The sequence below is a fragment of the Helianthus annuus genome, chromosome 9, assembly GCF_002127325.2.
Source record: "Helianthus annuus cultivar XRQ/B chromosome 9, HanXRQr2.0-SUNRISE, whole genome shotgun sequence".
NCBI lineage: Eukaryota > Viridiplantae > Streptophyta > Magnoliopsida > Asterales > Asteraceae > Helianthus > Helianthus annuus.
Genome location: NC_035441.2, coordinates 123,529,681 through 123,550,991, shown reverse-complemented (window position 1 = coordinate 123,550,991; position 21,311 = coordinate 123,529,681). Strand labels below are relative to the sequence as shown.

Genomic DNA, 21,311 nt, shown 5'->3' with positions numbered 1-21,311 from the left:
CCCTCTAATCCCCATTAATCGTTAATCGGTACCTCTACCGACCTACTAGCGCCTACCGATTCATACAACACTGCATATAATTATCAACAATCCTTCATTAATAATTATCTTAGTCTGAATAACAGGTATTATCAGATAAACATAAACCGATATTGATAACCTTCCTAGTCGCCGACTTGCGTTGGAAGGAAATAGACGCCAACAATCACCCCCTAATTTCTGACGCGTATTAGCCTATTAGGGAGGTCTTAAACTCCAAGCAATTCTCGCATTTCCTTGAACTTGATTCTTGCGAGGCCTTTTGTTAAAATGCCCGCCTTTTGTTCATCGCGGCAAACATGCTGAACCATGACATGTTCTCTTTTAACACATTCTCTAATGAAGTGGCAACAGGTGTTGATGTGTTTACTCCGTCCCCTGAAATACCAATGAGAGCAATAGCCGACATATTGTCCGCTTTTAAGATCACCTTCTGCATCGCTTCCGAGATTCACTTAACAATTCTCGAAGCCATAATACTTGGCAAGCGGTCGCGGTAGCAGCCATGAACTCTGCTTCGCAAGATGAAAGAGCCACAACTGCTTACTTCTGAGAACACAACTTAATCGGATGACTTCCATAATAATATAAGTGTCCCGTGGTGCTTCTTCCGTCATTTTGATCCACATTGTGGCTACTATCACTGAACCCGATTAAACTCTTGAATCCTCGATGTTTGATCCCGTAGTTCATAGTCCCCTTCAAATACCGTAGAATGTGTTTAACATCTAAAGCAAACGACTCCTTTGGCTATTATATTTTTGAAAAAAAGAATTCCGTTTATATCTTCTTACTTCAAACTCAAAACGATTACAAACTAATGGCAGGTAGACGAGCAACAAGCTGCGCCACTACCCCTTTCTGAATAGCAAACCCTACACTGCTAAACACAAAATTCTGCCCCTTAACATGTGCGGTGTTACTACTTACCACCTGTTGAACCCGCTTTAGGAACCGCACCGCGTCAGGGGCGATTATATGTAACGACTCACAACTCCGACTAAATAAGACAAATCCAGTCAAGTGTGTAACAAATACCTTAGACAACCCACTAGTTGTCTATAATATGTAGCGTCCATATCTTCTCCTTGTTTGTCCTTCGAGAGCTTTACACCCTGTTCCATTAGGCAATGAGCTAAATTACAAGTTAACATACCCGCCTCCTTTAGAATTCTCTTAGAGCAAGCTTCTTGCTTTATCATAACCCCTTCGGTATACTTTGACACACATCTATACCCAAATAATAAGTTAGCTTTCCCAAATTGCTCATCTCAAACTTGTTCACCATTTGTAGCTTGAATTCACCAATCTCATTGGATGAAGTTCCGATTATTATAAGATCATCGAAATAAAATCATTCAATTTGCGCAGAATGGTTTTTATTCTTGAGCTCTATCTTGGTGTAATGAGGGCCGGCTCAACTATTTGAGACCTAAAGCAAATTCAAAAACTTGAGACCTTTTTCCAAAAAACAAACACTATTTGAGAAAAACCCCTCTTTTACCCGGGCTTGAGACTGGCAAAATAAACTAAAAGGTTTATTGTTGGCGAAGTTAACTTTTTTTTTTTGTATTTTTATATATTTTTTGTATGTGTAAAGATAAGTTCAACCCATCCCAAATATCATACATTAAGCCTCAAAATACTTAGGCTTGGGCCGGCCATGGGTGTAACAACATCATTGCTTTGATTTTTGATAACCTATTCATCGTTCTAGATTCGGGGTATGCTGCCTAATTGCAGCGAACCACCATGTGCATTGCTGGACCAGGTTGCATTTGCAAGTGGGCTTCCAGGTGGGCCGCCTTGGTTCGTTTCAGCTCCTATCGGGCTGCCTTCGGTTCCATCAGAAGACCCGTGAGGTGTTGTGATGTCTTCCAGCCTTGTTTCAACCCCAAACTCCATCATGTTTTATTGATCTTTTGAATTTTCCTTCTAATCCCAGCCTTGAGTTTCATCAAAATCAACTTGATGCCTTGGTCGTCTAGCTTCTTCACCTTAAAGTTATGAGTCTTGTTATATGCTAAACACCCAAAGATTCTTAGGTGTCCAATATTTGGTGTCACATCCTGGTTTTTCGACACCCCGGGCGTACGACCAATCAGTTGGTACCTGTTTTGATTAAATTGCAGCGGAAACATTTGTCTTTCTTTTGTATTAAACAACTCATAAGTTGAATAAAATATTTTTCATAAACGGAGAATTAGAACCCCTTGTCCATACAAAATGTTTCTTTTCAAAAGGTAACTTTTTTCATCTTTTCCTTCTTCTTACAGTTATACCAAATTCATGCTACAAGGTTTTATCGTGCCTAAGGAGTCGTAATCCCTTTAGCATCTACCGTTGCTAAACACATTCATTCATGATTACTTGAAAACGTTTTGAAAATTATACGTCAGTGAAAAGCTGGTGAAATAACATTTAACAGACCGTATTTTCATACAAGGCATAAGCAATAGTAAAGCTATTTGCACACATACTAGTAAGCTACACATTCAGTGAGTGGCATTACTCGTGTGTACCATCGTGAATAGATACCCGGTTTTACGTACAATTTACCTATCGTTATTACATACTCGGTTTTACGGTTTCGCAACATGTACCAATTTGATCAAATTCACGTGTTCCAAATGCTTCAGTAAACTTACTATACATGCTAAACATATTTAATATAAACTCATGCCATATTTTTTAAATATAAAACATTTTAAAATTTATAAAAGAGTTAAAAAGTATTCACCTTTCATAGCTCATGCTTAGAAAAGCTTAGAATTTCTGCATCTTGCGGGCAGTGGCGGACCCAGGAATTTTTCCACGGGGGTGCGAAACATTTTTAAAAATTTTAGGCCCCTATGTATATAAGTAAAAAAAATCGGTTCGTATCAGGTCGGGTCGGGTCATGTAAAATAAACGAACATCAAACTAAATTTATATAATCATCAAAAACATGTCAAACCTTGTTACAAACATAATTAAAACGTCGACGCCCTACGGGTTTTCATTTTTTGAAATCTATCCAAAATATCATCTAAAACTAATTTCTTAAGCAATTCTTTCTCTATATGACATAAGTTCATCGCTCCATAACATAATGTTTCAATTTTAATTTTCAACTATTCAAGCCCTAGAAATCATAACGTAAGTTGTAATCACCCTAAAAATATATAAACAACATAATCATCCTAAAAATATATAAACAACATAATCACCCTAAAAATCATCTAAACAACCATAAACAACGTCAAAACACATAAAATTTCAAACCTATTTAACAACTTTATTACCCTTTTTTCTCCTATAATATCAACCAAAATCATCAAAATACAAAGAAACTTACCCGTGTTCGGATTCCGGTTAGATTTGGTGTCAAACGACGGTGGTATGGTGGCTGATTACGGTGGTCGCCGGCTGCTGGACTGTTGCCGCTGGGTGATGTTGTTCGTTGGCAGTGCAGGGACGCTAGAGAGAGAGATAGCGGGAGAGAATTTCTAAAGGTTTTGGGCTTTAATTATTTTATTATAGTTTGAAATATTGTTGAGTTTGGTTAATGGGCTAAGACTTAGTGGGCTATCTTGTTAGGAATTATAAGTGGGTAAAGGTATGGGTATTTGGGTTTAGTTAGTTAGGTATTAAAAGTTATATAATTTAGGTAGTATTTTTTTTTTAAATAAGAGTTTACTAAAAAAATTTAAAATATAAATTGATAACACTTTTTACCTAGGGGGTGCAGACGAAAAATTTCAAGGGTGCGGTCAAAAAAATCCATGGGGTGCGGACGAAAAATTTCAAGGGGTGCGGACGGGATTTTCGACGGAATTTAGCACTAATTTTTTTTCCCCGGGGGTGCGCCCGCCCACCTTAGGTTGGGCTTAGGTCCGCCCTTGCTTGCGGGTTGTCAAACATCCCTACGACTGCGTACTAGTAATTATCACAGTCTCTTGCTCCATGATTTTATTATTTTTAATTTTTTCTCTTATAATCAATATTATATATATGTACAAATTATAGTCTTAATACCTCGTTAATACTAATAATAAGTTCGGGTAAGTATTTTACCTTTCAACTAGGGAGGAGCAAAATGGACCCGGTACCGGTACCGGTTCGGTACCGAATTTATCGAACCGGGTACCTTTTCGGTACCGACTTTTAACATTTTCGGTACCGGTTCAGTACCGGTATTTACCCTCAAATACCGGTACCGAACCGGTATCGGTACCGAACCGTACCGAACCGGGTATATTCGGTACCGGTACCGGTACCCACTTTTGAGGATTTTCGGTACCGGTACCGGTTCTTTCGGTACCGGACGGTACCGAGCTCATCCCTACTTTCAACGATGACTAGATTATGAGAGACCCGTGTTCACAACTCGTATATTCCTATAGTCAGGTACTCGGGTTCGTCACAACTTCACTGGTTATTGCATCCTAGGGCTGCCCAAAAAGCTCGCGGCTCGAAGCTCGCTCGAATTTAGCTCAGAAAAAGTTCGCTCGATATGGCTTGATTTGAAAGTGAGCCGAGCCGGTTCATAATCGAGCCGGGCCCAAGCTTGCTCTAGCTCGACTCGGCTCATGAACAGCCGTATAATGCATCCCTTTACCACTGACAATAACGGAATAAACTCTTAGAACCCGCCGATGATTTTATAAATTACCACCACCTAACTTTCGTTTATCTTTTGATTGGCACATAACCAACGTCTACCAATTACCACCCTTGGTTGGGGTTGTTGTCAGTAACTAACCAATCATCCGACCAGAGGTGTCTCTGAGAATTTACATATCCTGATCGAGCTTGAAAAAATGTGCCCTCCCGTTTTATTTTGTTATTATTTAAAAAAATCAAATTAGTATTGGGTTTAATAAACCTAATTTCAAGTAGGCTAAATTCTAAAACCATAAAAAATGATTTGTAAATGAGCCTATATTGAAAGTGGCATGTGTTTACTATTTAAAAAAATAACATATACCTATCGATTTTTTTTTTAAATCACATACCCCTCAAAATCGTAAGCCTTATACGGAGATCCTCCCTGCACACCATCAAAGCCTCCATGCATCCGACCACTATTAATCACCACCTTTTTGCAAATAGGATCACTCTTTACTTGCACATACAAACTTATTTATATACAACTATTATAAATATGCGTTCAGATAAGAAGGGTCATTGGTTCAAGGGTTATTTTGCATGTGGCAGCATAGTTCCTTGCCATCGAATTTACCTTGCTACTGGAACAAGAAGAATTGTCTAACATATTTGATGTTATGTGGTATTGAAATTTAATATATCATATTGTTATAATTATCCATAATAATTTATATTTATAATACATAAAAATGTCCACACTAATACTCACGGCTAACTCACAACATTATATAACTAGGATTAATATAAATCCTTAAATGACCATTTGACACTTTAATCTAAAATTAAATGGTCGCTTGTTTGTATTACTCCTTAAATGATGTTTGTTAATTTTTTTTATGCATGTTTAAATATCTCACAACTCATACAATTATTTCACTTGGTAAATGCTCATAAAAATACTTGGAATAAATATATGACGATATAAATTTCAATATGATTAAATGGTACCTTATAATACTTAACTCGTATAGGCACATCTTATTTCGGTTAGCCGTATTATTCGTTAGTTACTCGTTTCAAATATTTGGAATATAAATCCAAATAAATGATTTATACTCTAAAAAAATAGGATGTTACATTTGGCGCTTATCCTTTATAGGCGTGTGGAGACTCTGTTTAAAACATAGGTTGCGTGACTAATCTCTTCTCCCCACATATAAGCTGGTACACCTTTTGCTTTCATCATGGACCGAGTTGTACCTAGATTTTCTGACTCCTTTGCTTTACTAAGCCATCTTGTTGTGGGGTGTAGGGTGCAGTGAGTTGCCTTAAGATACCATTATCTTTGCAGAATTGCTATCTGTTGGTAGTGTCTTAATCGTCTTGCGACTCTTTGTTTCCACAGAAGCTTTGAAACCCTTGAATGTATTAAAGACTTGATCCTTTAACTTTAGCATAAACTTTCACATATACCTTCTATAGTCATCAATGAAAAGAAACATACAACGATTATCGGTTGGGGTAGGAGGGGATATAGTTCCACATAAATCATCGTGGATTAATTTAAGTAGATCTCTTGCTCGAAATTGTGCCTCTGTAGGGAATGGTTTATTAGTTTGTTTTCCCAAAATGTAAAGTCACAAATCTGGTTAGGTTTATTAATCTTGGGCAATCCTCGAACCATACTTTTATTCGCCATCTCCTTTAGGGAATCGAAGTTCAGGTGCCAAGTCTTGCATGCAAAATCAACGCTTCATCTTCTAAGTTTGCATGCAGACATTCTAAGTTTGCATGCAGACAAACTGGTATATTTGCTTCAATGTGGATTTTATAAAGACGATTGCTAGTTCTTGGTACCTTCATGATAACGTTCCCATCTTTATCAAGTAACCATAGATACTCGTTTTTCGTCCAAATTCTACATCTTGTTTCGGTTGCATGTCCTTGTACTTTAGGTTAGGTATGTAATAAACAGTGGAAACTAACCTTTGCTTGCCGTTTTTGCATTTAAGTGAAATGGTTCATTTTCCCTTGATTTCAGCATCAGAACCGTCCCCAAACTTTACTCGCCCTCTTAGACCTTCGTTGATATCTGTGAAGAAATTTCTATCACCAGTCATGTGATTACTAGCCTCGTTATCAAGATACCACGTTCCAGATTCTTTGGTATCTTCTTGATAGTTCTTAAGCTTATCTCTTCATTCAAATAAATTCTTCAATTGTTTTGACCATAAACAACGTTTTTGGTCCATCTTCTTTAGTTTCTACATAGTTTGCTTCGACTTTGTCCTTTCATTTAGGGCAATAAGATGTGAAGTGACCAAACTTATCACAATGAAAACATCAAATATTCGGTCAGTTCTTCGGGTTGCCTTTATCACATTCATCGGTTCGGTTTTGGGAGGATTGTTTAGACCCGTGTGCTTGGTTGTAACCCCGCCCTGTCCCCTTCCTTGGTCGTCATTGTTTTTACCACCCCTACCCTTTCCCCGACTATTATCATTACTTCTAGTGGGGCAAGTAATATCAGTTTCTAGAGTAGTAACTTACCCAGGTCCTCGGATGTGGCTTCCACCCCTTTTAACCTTTCTTCAAACGCCTTAAGTCTCCCAACGGACCTCATGGAAAGACATAGTGTTCAGGTTTGTGAATTGCTTGATTGAAGCAACCATGGATATATACTTGGGTGGTATGGATGCAAGTACCTTGCGAACCAGTTTCTTCTCCTAAAAATAAAACCAAGCGAAACAGTTTTCAAAACGAGTTGACTTACCCTCCTGAAAAATCATCCACAGTCTCTTCGTCTTTCATCTTATAAGAGCCTCTATATCCGCTTGCAGTGTTTCAAGTCTTGCCTCCCTTACTCATTCGGCTCCAACTTACCAGGTCTTTAGAGCGTTCTAGATTCCTTTTGCAGTAGATAATTGAGAAACCTGGAGAACGAGTTCTTCTGGAATTGCTTGGAATAGAAGGGCCACCGCCATGTGATCCTTCTTTGGTTCAACCTCCGTTCCTTCGACTGACTCTAGTGCTTCTAGTATTCCATGAACTCCGAATACTGCCTTGATTCTGATTCCCCGTATATTGTAATTCCTAGTACTCGGAATCGGGCACTAGACCCACCATCACCACCTTCACCGTCACCTTCAACCCACCAACTCCATCGTCACCTTCAACCCACCATTACCACCTCCACCGTCACCTTCAATCGGCCACCATCACCTCCTCCACCGTTAACCCACTGTAGCATCCCAAAAACGGATTTAGAAATCAAACCAAATTAACTAGGGATGAGCGGGTAAAATATCGTTAGTGGTAAAAGTTAACCTGATAAACATTAGGATTTAATTAAATAGACCTAATATTAAATAAAAGTTAAATGAGTGTTCTTTTAGAAAATAAAGTTTATAAAAAGGCCCAGGCTATCGGTACTTAATTTAAGTCGGGTGATAGCATCCCCGAACTTAGTAAATCGAATTATCATGTTCATTTAATAATCGGCATGAAGCAAATAGCTAGGAATATTAACTTAATTTATAGCGAGTAAAAACTAGTCGTTGCAATAGTATCTGTTTATAGCGAGTAAATTAATTATATTGTTACGAATTTTATTTTTTATATTTGTTTAGTAATAAAAATAATTATAAATTTTAAATAGATTATATAAATTAGATATTGTTTAAATAAAATGAAAAGTAGATGATGAGGTGGAAAATGAGATGGAGGTTTGGAGTGATATAGAATTGTTTAGTGTTATGGGGAAAAAGTGATGTTTTAAATGGACGAATGGTTATGGTTTGGAATGATTTGACATGCTGATTAAGTAGTCGGAATCTGGACCACATACAATATTGTGGGTGCTCTTAGCATATCTGTAGCTATCCAACAGCATGGAATATTGGAATTTCTAAAAGACGTCAATAGAATAGAATAGAAAAAACGTCTCCTTCGTTATTTTACAACTTTTGCGAAGCTCGCTGGTACACTTTTTTTCTTTCTTTTAAGAACCTTTCATTTTTTATCACTTACGTTAAGGCTACTCGGTGTGGGGGTTCGTCCAGGCCCGGCGACACCCCCCAACACCATTTCCATAGGGGAGGCGATGACAAGAGTGGCAGCCAGAAAACGTTGAAGACGGGGCATGTGAGGACAAAATATAGCCGTTGTAAACGGCTAGAAATTTAAAAAAAATATTTTTTCTTTCCCACTTTATATATATATATACCCTTTATTCCCCCACTTTTAACCCAAATCTTTCCAGTCTCTCTCACTTTTTTATACACCACCGTAATTTAAAAAAAAATATAGGCATGTCTTCTTCTTCTGCTTCATCGTGGTGTTCGTCATCTTCGGATGTCATCTTTGGATGAGGGAGATTTTTTTTTTGCGAACTTCGTTATGCACGCAACACAAATGATCATGAAGGAGGAGGAAGAGGAAGAAAAGTCGTCACAATCGCAAACTAGGGCAGCCGCCTTAAACCGAGACCGAGAAGGTTATCTTTATTTTTCGGTGAAAATAATACATTTGACTTTTTTAGTGTTAATAATGTTTTTAATTTGTTTTTCGGTGTTAATATTTAGGTGGCCATGATAGTTTAGTGGCCGATTATTTTGCCGACGAACCTGTGTACACGGACACGATGTTTAGACGTTGGTTACGAATGAGTCGTCGACCGTTCTTTCGTATAGCAGACGACTTGGCGCAATCTGTGATGTAGAGAGTGAAAACCGAGCGTTAAAGTGTTTAACTTGTGGGTTTTATTCGGTTCTAAGTAATTATACGCGTCGAATAAAATAACTACGAGAAATTGTGGTTTTGAAGGTTAATTGCTTAATTCGGAGAAGTTACAAAGTTTAGAGAGAAATCGGATCATGTGAGATTGATGAATGCAGCCAATGGAAGCATTCGGGAGTGCTTCGGATCGAACAATAGCTTGGAATCGAAAAAAATACGAAAGATTGAGTTGAGGGACTATTGTGTCATTATGTGAAAGTAGCATGTGAGTTGTGGCTGGGGTCAATGTTTGCGTTGTGTTACGGTTTGGCAACCGTAAGTTACGATTGGCCGTTGATGTTCACAAAAAAAAAAAATAAATTAACAGCAGACTTGATATGGGGTTTACGGTTGACAAAGGCAGCTTACGATTGATGGGTGATGTTCACAAAATGCACAGCACGATTCACTTGTGGTTTACGGTGAACTAATGGGGCTTAGACCATATGTAGTGGTGAAGAATTATAATGCCCCCACCATGGGGCATTATCCGACACGTGTCATCCCAGTCGGCATGGGGCATTATAGCATAAAGTGGTGTAGTGGGACATTATTCCAATAACCCCCTTCCAATTATTAAAAAAGGATAAAAAAAAAAGAAAGAAAGTTGACAAATGTCAAACTAAAAGCAATTAATGTCTCACTTTTTGTCAAATATGTCAGAATCAATTAAAAAGAAAGCACACGGATTGGCCAGTCAAAGTAAGACTCTTGCACCTTCAGCGTTTTAATTAAAACGCCAAGACCCATATTTTTGAAAAATAACGCCTAATAACGCCCCGTGTAATGGGGGTGGGGGCGTTTTAGGGCGTTTTTTTCAATTTTTTTTAAAAATCACGCCTCACTACGGGTGGTCTTAGGGCTGTAATATGGCGGCATACAAGTTGATTGGACCAAGGGATAATATTAAAATGTATTATTATTATTATTATTATTATTATTATTATTATTATTATTATTATTATTATTATTGTTGTTGTTATTATTATTACTATTATTACTATATATTACTATATATTATTACTATATATTATTACTATATATTAGTATATATTAGTATATATTATTAGTATATATTAGTATATATTATTAGTATATATTAATAAAGGAATTGAAATGAATAGTGATTTTAAAATTATAATAATATATAGTATTTTTAATATTTTTATTATTTTAATATTATTACTATATATTATTAGAAATTATATATTACTATATATTATTACTATATATTAATAAAAGAATTAATTAAAATGAATAGTGATTTTAAAATTATAATAATATATAGTATTTTTATTATAACTAATCAAATCCCCCGTGCGTTGCGACGGGTATTTAGATGGAATTGGTTTGATTTATTATGGTATTGGTTCGGTATCAGCACTCGTATAACAACCAAACAAAAAAAATCATAATATGACCAAAATGATATCAACACGTGTTTTACATTTTGTGAAAGCGGTAAAAACGAATAATACTATCGGTTCCAATGTTATTTGGTCGGAATTGGGTAAGCCTATACAACAGTAGAGATGTTGGGGAAACCATAAAAACTAATATAGGTAATGATGTTGTTCGAACAATATCGCTTTGATTCGTTAGGGTAAAAAATTGTATCCCAACCACTCGTTTGAAAAAATCTTTTATCAAAACTTGATAAAAAAATAAAGACATTGTAAAAACCTTTATAACAATTAAATATATATGACATAGATGTAATATAAATAATTTTTAAAGGAATATGTATGTGTTTTAAAAGATTTTTAATAGAATATAATTTTAGTAAGATTTAATTGTTAAGCATAAAACTTGAGTTAGTGATTTAATGTTGATTAAAAAATAGGATAAAAAAATAACATCTGAGAATTGAACTTATGTGGTGAAAGTAAGGTAAGGAATAAGACCATGTATAGTGGGGCGTTTTTTTTTTAAAAAAAATTCAAAAATAACGCCCAAAATCGCCCCCTCCCATTACATAGGGCGTTGTTTGGCTTTTTTTTTTTTTGAAATAAAATGAATTTGTCGTTTTATATAAAACGTCTTGCCCCCTTCTCCTTGTCCAATCATCTTTTATCTCCCTTTTTGTTATCTAATAAGATTTTTTAGGTGTTTTTTCTTTATTTTATTTAATGCCCAATAATACCCCATCCCCACTACACCCATTTTAGAAAACGCCCAATAATGCCCCTTTGCTGACTGGACCGTCACATGGCGTAAAATGCTCTAGGGTGGGGGCATTATCTTCCCCTTCGACTACACGTGGTCTAACAAAAGGTCACAATTACTACAACCAATATTATTTTTATTGATTTCAATGTATATATAATGTATATGTTGTTAAACCAAATTTTGGTATGGAAATAAAAAATAAGAAAACTACTTTGTGCTGGTCCAATCAAATGTCATTCAAAAGATTGTTCATAAAGCTTGGCTAATAATATATATATATAATATAATTATAATAATAATTATTTTCTTTAGTTTTTAACTTTAATCCTTTTTTAATATTAGGGGTTGGGATAAGTTTGGTGTCAACCGGTATCGAACCAGTACTGGTATCAAAAATACCGGTAGGGTCTTGTTCGGTATTAGTACATGAAGGTAAAAACCGACACTAATACAGAAAACGCCAAAAGTTGGTGCCGAATTGATATTGGAAATCTTTTGGTTCAGGAAATTCAGTGTGGCTACCCGGTACCATTTGCTCATCCCTGATCACGGTTACCGTACGAACAACGGTACCGTACAACTTTTTTTTGTTGATTTTCTTCAACTTTTAATTTTTTCTTTTTTAATTTCAGGGGTGGGATGTGCTCGGTGCCAACCGTTACAGAATCGGTACTGATACCGAAAATATCGGTTACGGTACCGGTATATGAAGGTAAAAACCGGTAGTGAACCGGTACCAGGAACGCCAAAAGTCGGTACCGAATTGGTACTTAAGATCTTTCGGTTCGGCAAATTTGGTAGCGGTACCGAGAACAATTTGCTCATCTCTGACCACGGGTTTCATAAGAACAACATCGTTACCATAGAACTTTTTTGGTTAATTTTCATTCGGTTATCTTTTAGTGTTTTTTTCTACATTTTCTTTTTATTCTTGTCAGCAGTTTTGTTCGCGACACGCTCGTAGTGATTTCAAAACACATGTAAATACAGACTAAATAACAAAAGAAATTTGTCGCAATGCGACGAACTTCATTAAACCTAGTTTATTTAATTGAGGTGAAAGAATCCAAATTTCTTTATATTTTCGTTCAAAGATTTTATCGAGGTTCATGAGCATGTCGGGTTGAGGGAGCAGCAGAAAGAAGTTCTGAAAGGGATGGTTAGAATAGGGTGTTGGAGTTTATGGAGGGTAAGAAATGGCATCAGGTTCAACAACAAACCAATGAAGATCGAAAATATTATCACTAAAAGCATATCAGTGGGATTTTTATGGTACAAAAGTAGATCAAAGAATAGAAACATTAATTGGGAGGATTAGTGCAAGTTTGTAAATATGTAGTTACTGTGTTTCAGCCGCTTCGATTTGAGGTGTGTCTGTGTTTCTAATGAAGTTAACTTTCAAAAAAAAAAAACAATTTACCCTTTATATTTAAAGCGTGAATCTATGACTTGACTTGTATTTAAATTATTTGACTTTTTATAAAAACTAGGTTTAAAGAACTTCGCCATGTTGCGGCGAATTTCTTTTGTTATTTAGTCTATATTTACATGTGTTTTGAAATCACTATAAACGTGTTGCGAAAGAAACTGCTGACAAGAATAAAAAGAAAATGTAGAAAAAAACACTAAAAGATAACTGAAAGAAAATCAACCAAACAAGTTGTATGGTAACGATGTTGTTCGTATGAAACCCGTGGTCAGAGATGAGCAAATTGTTCTGGGTACCGATACCAAATTTGCCGAACCGAAAGATCATAAGTACCAATTCGGTACCGACTTTTGGCGTTCCCGGTACCGGTTCACTACCGTTTTTTACCTTCATATACCGGTACTGTAACATGTATTTTCGGTATCAGTACCGATTCTGTATTGGTTGGCACCGAGCTCATCCCTACCCGTGAAACTAAAAAAAGAACAAATTAAAAGTTGAAAAAAAATCAACAAAAAAAAGTTGTACGATACCGTTGTTCATACGGTAACCGTGATCAGGATGAGCAAATGGTACCGGGTAGCAGCACTGAATTTCTCGAACCAAAAGATTTCCAATATCAATTCGGCACCAACTTTTGGCGTTTTCTGTATTAGTGCTGGTTTTTACCTTCATGTACTGATACCGAACAAGACCGTACCTGTATTTTCGCTACCATATTAATAAAGGAATTGAAATGAATAGTGATTTTAAAATTATAATAATATATAGTATTTTTATTATAATTATAATAATAATTATTTTCCTTATTTTTTAACTTTAATCCTTTTTTAATATCAGGGGTTGGGATAAGTTTGGTGTCAACCGGTATCGAACCAGTACTGGTATCAAAAATACCGGTACGGTCCTGTTCGGTATCCGTATATGAAGGTAAAAACCGACACTAATACAGAAAACGCCAAAAGTTGGTGCCGAATTGATATTGGAAATCTTTTGGTTCAGGATATTCAGTGCGGCTACCCGGTACCATTTGCTCATCCCTGATCACGGTTACCGTATGGACAACGGCACCGTACAACTTTTTTTTGTTGATTTTCTTCAACTTTTAATTTTTTCTTTTTTAATTTCAGGGGTAGGGATGTGCTCGGTGCCAACCGTTACAGAATCGGTACTGATACCGAAAATACCGGTTACGGTACCGGTATATGAAGGTAAAAAACGGTAGTGAACCGGTACCAGGAACGCCAAAAGTCGGTACCGAATTGGTACTTAAGATCTTTCGGTTCGGCAAATTTGGTAGCGGTACCGAGAACAATTTGCTCATCTCTGACCACGGGTTTCATACGAACAACATCGTTACCATAGAACTTTTTTGGTTGATTTTCGTTCGGTTATCTTTTAGTGTTTTTTTCTATATTTTCTTTTTATTCTTGTCAGCAGTTTTGTTCGCGATACGCTCGTAGTGATTTCAAAACACAAGTAAATACAGACTAAATAACAAAAGAAATTCGCCGCAACACGACCAACTTTATTAAACCTAGTTTATTTAATTGAGGTGAATTGTCAAACACATCATCAGGCCTTCACGTGGAGCAACATAACACAATTTTGACTTCATGATATTCACGATTTGTGGCAGCCATTGAACATTAACTTTGGGCTCCATAAACTCACGGCCCAACACCAGTCCACTATCGAATTATTGGGCAGCCTTCATTCAATTTTTGGACTTCCACCATCCACGAAAATTCAAGGAGCCACATATTATATTTTTGGGGCTCTCAAAATACATCTGATATTATTTTATTTTTCGGAATTAGTGGGCTATTTTTAGAAGACTTTTGGAGGAGTTAGTGGCAGCCATATGTTCATGTGACCATTTGGGAGGATTTGATTAATAATTATTCATCGTATACAAAACAACATCACGTTTTTTTTTTTTTTTTTTTTTTTTTTTTGGGGGGGGGGGGGCAGTAGACTCAATTGTTTTGGGCTCCAACTTCATCATTCAATTTGTGGGCTCTAAAATTCAACCGATCATCATCTCGAACAGGGGCTGCCGTTTACTGGAGGGACGAATGGAGTATTAAAGGAGGATCTCTCAAATTATTCATACATGTTGAATCGGTTCGGGATGAGAACCGATGCCGTGAAGATAATTATGAGCGGCTAGTCTCTTTGGTTTTACCCCGGTGTAGATGTTTGTAAGATTTTCTAGGGTTTATGCATTTGTATTTTAATTTGATTTTGTGACAAATTGTTTAGTATTTAAAACCTGTGATAATTGTCTTGCATTTGTTTCGAATTCGTAAATTGTCGAACGATGATAAAGTTATGACTTTGCGAAATGGTTATGTGCAATTATGCCTTATCTAGGGTTAGGATTTACATGTCTGAGGTAATGAAGTGCATTGTGGTCCGTTGTCTATGACGTAGATAACAATTGGCACCTAAGTTTCGTGATAGTAATCCGTTAATCACTATATGCAATTGAATCAAGTTAAAACATATAGGAACCCTAGGTCTTGCAATTATCGAACCGGGTGTGATCCGTATTCCTAATTCTTGTTTCAACTTTTTAGTTTAGTTTACAAGTTTAGTTAATATTCAATTGATTTCGATAACATCAATTTGTCGGTTCATTCCGATTTATTTTAAAAACCAAACAAATAAATAAAAATAGCAATCTTCATAATCACTTTGTACATTATTTGTAAATAGTCTAACTAATCGAACGGGTCGTGCGATACTAACCACATGTTCTTCGTGGATACGATACCCGACTTACCCTAGCTACCTAGGTTTAATTGGGTTTTTGACTGATCGGGACGACACGGTCACGTCAGTCTGATCCGTTTTTCACACTTTGATATGACGCTAGGGGCCGTAGGGGATTTACCAATTTACAAAAATGTACGGCGGCCATTCGCCAACTAACATACGGGACAGCACCCGATTCATTGGACGAGTATTTAGGATGTCCGAAAGAACTTCACGTGAATGTTTGCACAAGTTTTGCGAATGGATCGTGAAGTTATATAGCAAGAAATATCTGCGGAAACCAACGCAAATGACGTCCAAAAATTATATTAAGCACACGAAGAAAGGCATGGTTTTCCAGGAATGCTCGGAACATTGATTGCATGCACTGGCCGTGGCAGAACTGCCCTACTGCCTGGCAAGGTCAATATACTCGGGGTGATCATGGTCATCCAACTATAATACTAGGGGTTGTTGCGTCATAGGATCTCTGGATTTGGCATGCTTTTTTTGGTCTGCCTGGTTCACATAACGACCTTAACATCATCTAACAATCACAGATATTTGACGATGTAATAGCAGGAACTGGTCCAGACACTAGTTTTACGGTTTCGGGGGTGGAATACAGGCACGGTTACTACCTTGCGGATGGAATATACCCATCGTACTCTACAATCGTTAAATCTATTCTACACCCGACAGACGATAAAAGAAAGAAATTTACCAAGTTTCAAGAGGGGGTGAGAAAAGACATTGAACGGTGTTTTGGGGTTCTAAAAAAATGGCATATCATTGAACATCCAGCACGTTCTTTTACCCCACAGAGGTTGCGATACGTTATGTATGCTTGTATCTTGCTGCATAACGTGATCATCGAAGATGAAGGTAGAGCGATTTGTGACTACGACTAAAACGCGCCTAATGGGAATTCTGTTCCGGTGAGTGTAGAACAACAAGATTTAAACGGATTCTCTCTACGTAACGAATTGTAACACCCCAAAATTTAATTATGTACGTTGCCATGATACGTTATAAAAATAACTAGGAATGTAAGATTAGTGAGAATGTGAATTAGAAGTTTACTAACTAGGTTGAGTAAGTTATGAGCCATTTAAAATTAAGTGAGCATACATGGAGGGGGGAAAATGTAAATAAAAGAAGTTAGGAGATTAAATGAACAATTAACACAAACAAACACACATATGCGTGTGTTTATGTCGCCAGGAGCAAGCACAGGATGAAACCGCCCTTCTTGTTTCACTAAATTGCACAAATTGAGGCCCTAATCAAGACAATTACTCTTGCATGTTGGTAGATTCTTGATCTTCTAGGTCCATTCAAGCATAAGGTAACAAGAATTTCATGTTTTGATGGTTATGAATGTATAGAGTTCCAACAATTCAATGAATCTATATGAGAAGTTGGATGTTTATGGTTGATAGCATCACTTAGAACACAAATTACACTTGTATTTGGATGAATTGATGTTGAACATGAAAAACCCACTTATGATAGAATGGTAGTGATATGTAACATGGAATTTCGGTGTAGGTTAGTACATTTATGTTGTATGATGATGTTATTAACGAAATGATATTATGTGGAATCGAATTAGGGTAAAGGTTGTATGAGATTTTGATTGAAATTGTTGATATTGATGTTATTGTCATGAACTAGTCATGTTATGCATACAAAACTTGTACCTTATGCTTATCTAATGGTATGCACACCAAGTGTTTGTCAAAATGCTTGAATGAGTTGAACATGTGTTATATATTGCTAAATGTCTAGAATAGAGAATTAGCTAGTTGTGAAATTAAAGCTATTAACAAGGGAATGGAAAGAAAGACATGATACTAAGTATGTAACTATGGATTGTAGGAATTAAGGAGGAAAGCACAAGCCGTTCCGAGTCTCAAACGAAGAACGATAAAGGTAAGTTATAGCTTACATATTATCATTATAATGTAATGTTGTAGTATACTATTGTTTAATGATTGAAGTTGTATTATGTAACAATTTATGGTAAGCCGTTATGTAATCAAGGTATGGGTTAAATGAGCTAGAAGGGTTATGGGTGAAATTAAAGAAGCTTATGTTTAGAAAGAAGGTTTAAGAGGTTAACTTGAGGTTCATATTTACAACTGATGTTGTATAAATCTTATAATAAGATCGACTAACGGATTGCTTGTATGTAGGTAAAGCGACTTGCTAAATGACGCTACTTGGATCGAACACGCCCATGATGCACGCTTCCGCAAAGATATTAGTTTGGGTCAAAACTTTTGTTAAATATACTTTTGGTAAATGGGTCTTTTTGTAAGTAACAAACTTGTTCGTTGTTAGATGTCAAACTCGTAGTCAAAGATAATGTTAGTTGTTTATGGAATGTTGGGTTGTAAGTTATTTAACATCTCCTAGTTAGTCATGTTATGGTTAAATGTAGAATTTTTGCTTATGAATTATTTGACCCGTTGGTGTTTTCTCCGAATGAAGTTCATTAGAGTCTTTTAAAGTTTTGGCCCTTACAAGTTGGTATCAGAGCCTAGGTTTGAGAGATTCGAGTAGGCTGTGGTGCTCGAACTCAAACCGAAAGCTCTTGTGAAAATGTGTTCGATCCAAAGCGCCACGCAAGTAAGTGATTTAATGATTTTATGTTTATAGATAGAAATGGGATTGGGTTATGGTTTAGTTGCTAGTGTAACATGGTTGGGAACGTTAAGGTGCTCTATGGAAGGTTTCGGGGCTGCCCGAGACCACTTCGGGTTGAAAAAGGGGGCTGGGAATGAAAATTTTGGTTTTACAGCGCCTGCACATCAGAAAGGCCGTCGGCGACGGACCCCTATACCGTCGTCGACGGTGCCCCTTCACTCGACGGCTTAAGTTCCTGCCTACGGGCTAAAGTCAGCGACGCAACTTTCTGAGGACCGTCGGCGACGCACACCTGTGCCGTCGGCGACGGCCCCTCATTGTCTGCTTTTCCTGAATTGTTTGTTTGTTATGCAAAGACCTTTAATTCAGTCTTAAATCTTCGTTTAACCTAAAGAACACCTCAAATTGTTTATGAAGCTAAGAATTTAAGATAATTAACGTGTTTTAATGACGAATGTGTAAAAGAACGGAAGTCATGTATATAAAAGAATGAAGTAACTAATGTCTTAGAATGTTGTAAGGAAAGATTTAAGAAGTTTATGACTTATGAGAATGAGTTATTAAGAATGAATAGTATATAGAACGATGAGGAGAACGAATGTGATAATACTTGACATGAATGTTTATTTGTAGATGGCAAGTGGAGGAAATACGCATACTACCGAACGTATAACTCGAGATGAATTAAACAAGATGATTTCCGATGAAGTAACGAAGGCAATTGATGCAAATGTTTCAAGGCTAGCACAAGAGGTGGAGGGCCAAGTACTTAGTACGGTAGAAAACATGATCACGGGCAAGGTGGATGAATTGAAGGAAATGATAGCCGGAATTCAAGGCAAGAAAGAGGCAAGACGGTGCACCTACAAGGATTTTATGGCATGTAAGCCTACGACCTTTGACGGGGAAATCGACCCCATAGAATGCCAAAGATGGATAGCTAACATGGAAGGGGTATTCATTCGGAGTCATTGTGACAAGGAAGACCAAGTCATGTTTGCCACGGGGCAACTCATGCGAAGGGCTAAAGATTGGTGGGACTCGTATAGTAAGGAGATTGGAGAAAATCGAGTTCAAACCTTGACTTGGCAAGAATTCAAACAACCTTTTATCAAGTACCATTGTCCACAATCAGCTGTGGATCGGATTCAAGAAGATTTTCTCCGATTACGACAAAGGGATGAATCAGTTAATGAAATCACGAACACTTTCCTCGATCAGCTGAAGTTTTGTGAAGAAATAGTTGGGACAGAAAGGAAGAAGATTATTCGTTATCATGGCATGCTCAAAGCTGAAATTCGGGAGTTCATAACTCCTTCCAAATGTGAAACTTTGGACGAGATCATTGATTTAGCAAGGGATAGAGAAATCGAGATAAAGAGGCAAGATGAACGTGGGGAGAAAAGGCAAGTCGAGAAGGGGTCAACTCAAGGCTCATCCAAGAAACCCAAAACGCAAGATCAAGGAAAGAAGGAAGCTTCCAAAGGCGGGTTCCCACGATGCAAAACATGTGGAAAACCCCATTCCGGTGAATGCTTATTGGGAAGGAAGGGGTGTTACAATTGCGGGCAAGAATGGCATCCGTACTATAACTGTCCGAATCCCAAGAGGGTGTGCTACAATTGTAATGAATCGGGCCATGTGAAAGCCGATTGCCCAAAGCTCAAACAAGGGCCGAAGAAAGAAGGAAAGAAAGAAGAAACTGCGAAAGCAAAGGGAAGAATGTTTCAAATCTCCACGGAAGAAGCAAGAGCTCACCCGAATGTGGTCTCAGGTATCTATATGATAAACTCTATACCCATGTATATATTATTTGATACCGGAGCTAGTAGGTCATTCATTTCTAGTGAGCTTGTACGTTCCCCTTTATTCACGATAGAAAGAATGTGTACACCTCTCGAAGTAGAAATTGCCGATTGTAAGAGTTACCTTTTGCACGAAATATGTAGAGGTTGTAAAATCACCATAGATGATGAAGATTTTGATATTGATTTGATTCCCATGGTTTTGGGAGAATTTAAAGTAGTGGTAGGTATGGATTGGTTATCCCGTTACCACGCGGAAATTTTATGCGAAAACAAAATTATTCATGTGACATCCCCTAAAGGGAAACGGGTAACCATTCATGGGGAAAGGGAAGTAGGAGCAAAATTTTGCACTATCCTAGAAGCCATTAAGTACGTGAGGAATGGAAGTAAAGCATTTTTGGCCTATGTAGTCGATACCAAATTAGGAGCTTTAAAACTTGAAGATACTAAGGTAGTGAATGAATACCCGGATGTATTTCCGGACGAATTGCCGGGACTTCCACCCGAGCGGGAAGTCGAGTTTCGTATCGAATTAGAACCAAATGCCAAACCGGTAGCCAAAGCCCCTTACCGGTTGGCACCCGCGGAAGTACGGGAATTAATGGTCTAATTATAAGAACTTCTTGACAAGGGTTTCATACGCCCTAGCGTATCCCCGTGGGGAGCGCCTGTTTTGTTTGTTAAAAAGAAAGATGGGTCGATGAGAATGTGCATCGACTACCGTGAACTTAACAAACTCACGGTAAAGAACCGATACCCACTTCCGAGAATAGATGATCTCTTTGATCAACTACAAGGGGCAAGTTGGTTCTCAAAAATCGACTTGCGATCGGGCTACCATCAAGTACGAGTAAGGGAAGAGGATGTACCTAAGACTGCGTTCAGAACTCGCTACGGACATTACGAATTCTTGGTAATGTCATTCGGGTTAACTAACGCTCCGGCCGCTTTTATGGATCTAATGAATAGGGTATGCCGAAATATGTTAGACCGGTTTGTCATAGTGTTTATTGATGACATTTTAGTATACTCTCGTAGCGAGTCTGAACATGCAAGTCATTTACGTCAGGTACTTGAAACGCTTCGAA

The 21,311-nt window shown here is 37.2% G+C and overlaps 1 protein-coding gene and 1 long non-coding RNA gene across 2 annotated transcripts; both read left to right on the top strand.

Moving 5' to 3' along the window:
• Positions 1-17,010: 17,010 nt before the first annotated feature.
• LOC110874625 lies at positions 17,011-18,110 on the top strand. Its single transcript, XR_002556093.2, has 3 exons — positions 17,011-17,111; positions 17,645-17,698; positions 17,962-18,110. It is a non-coding gene; the product is annotated as an uncharacterized LOC110874625 (long non-coding RNA).
• Positions 18,111-19,048: 938 nt separating this feature from the next.
• Positions 19,049-20,833, top strand: LOC110876259. Its single transcript, XM_022124436.1, has one exon. It carries the CDS (start codon positions 19,049-19,051, stop codon positions 20,831-20,833), a length of 1,785 nt encoding a protein of 594 aa, XP_021980128.1.
• Positions 20,834-21,311: the final 478 nt, after the last annotated feature.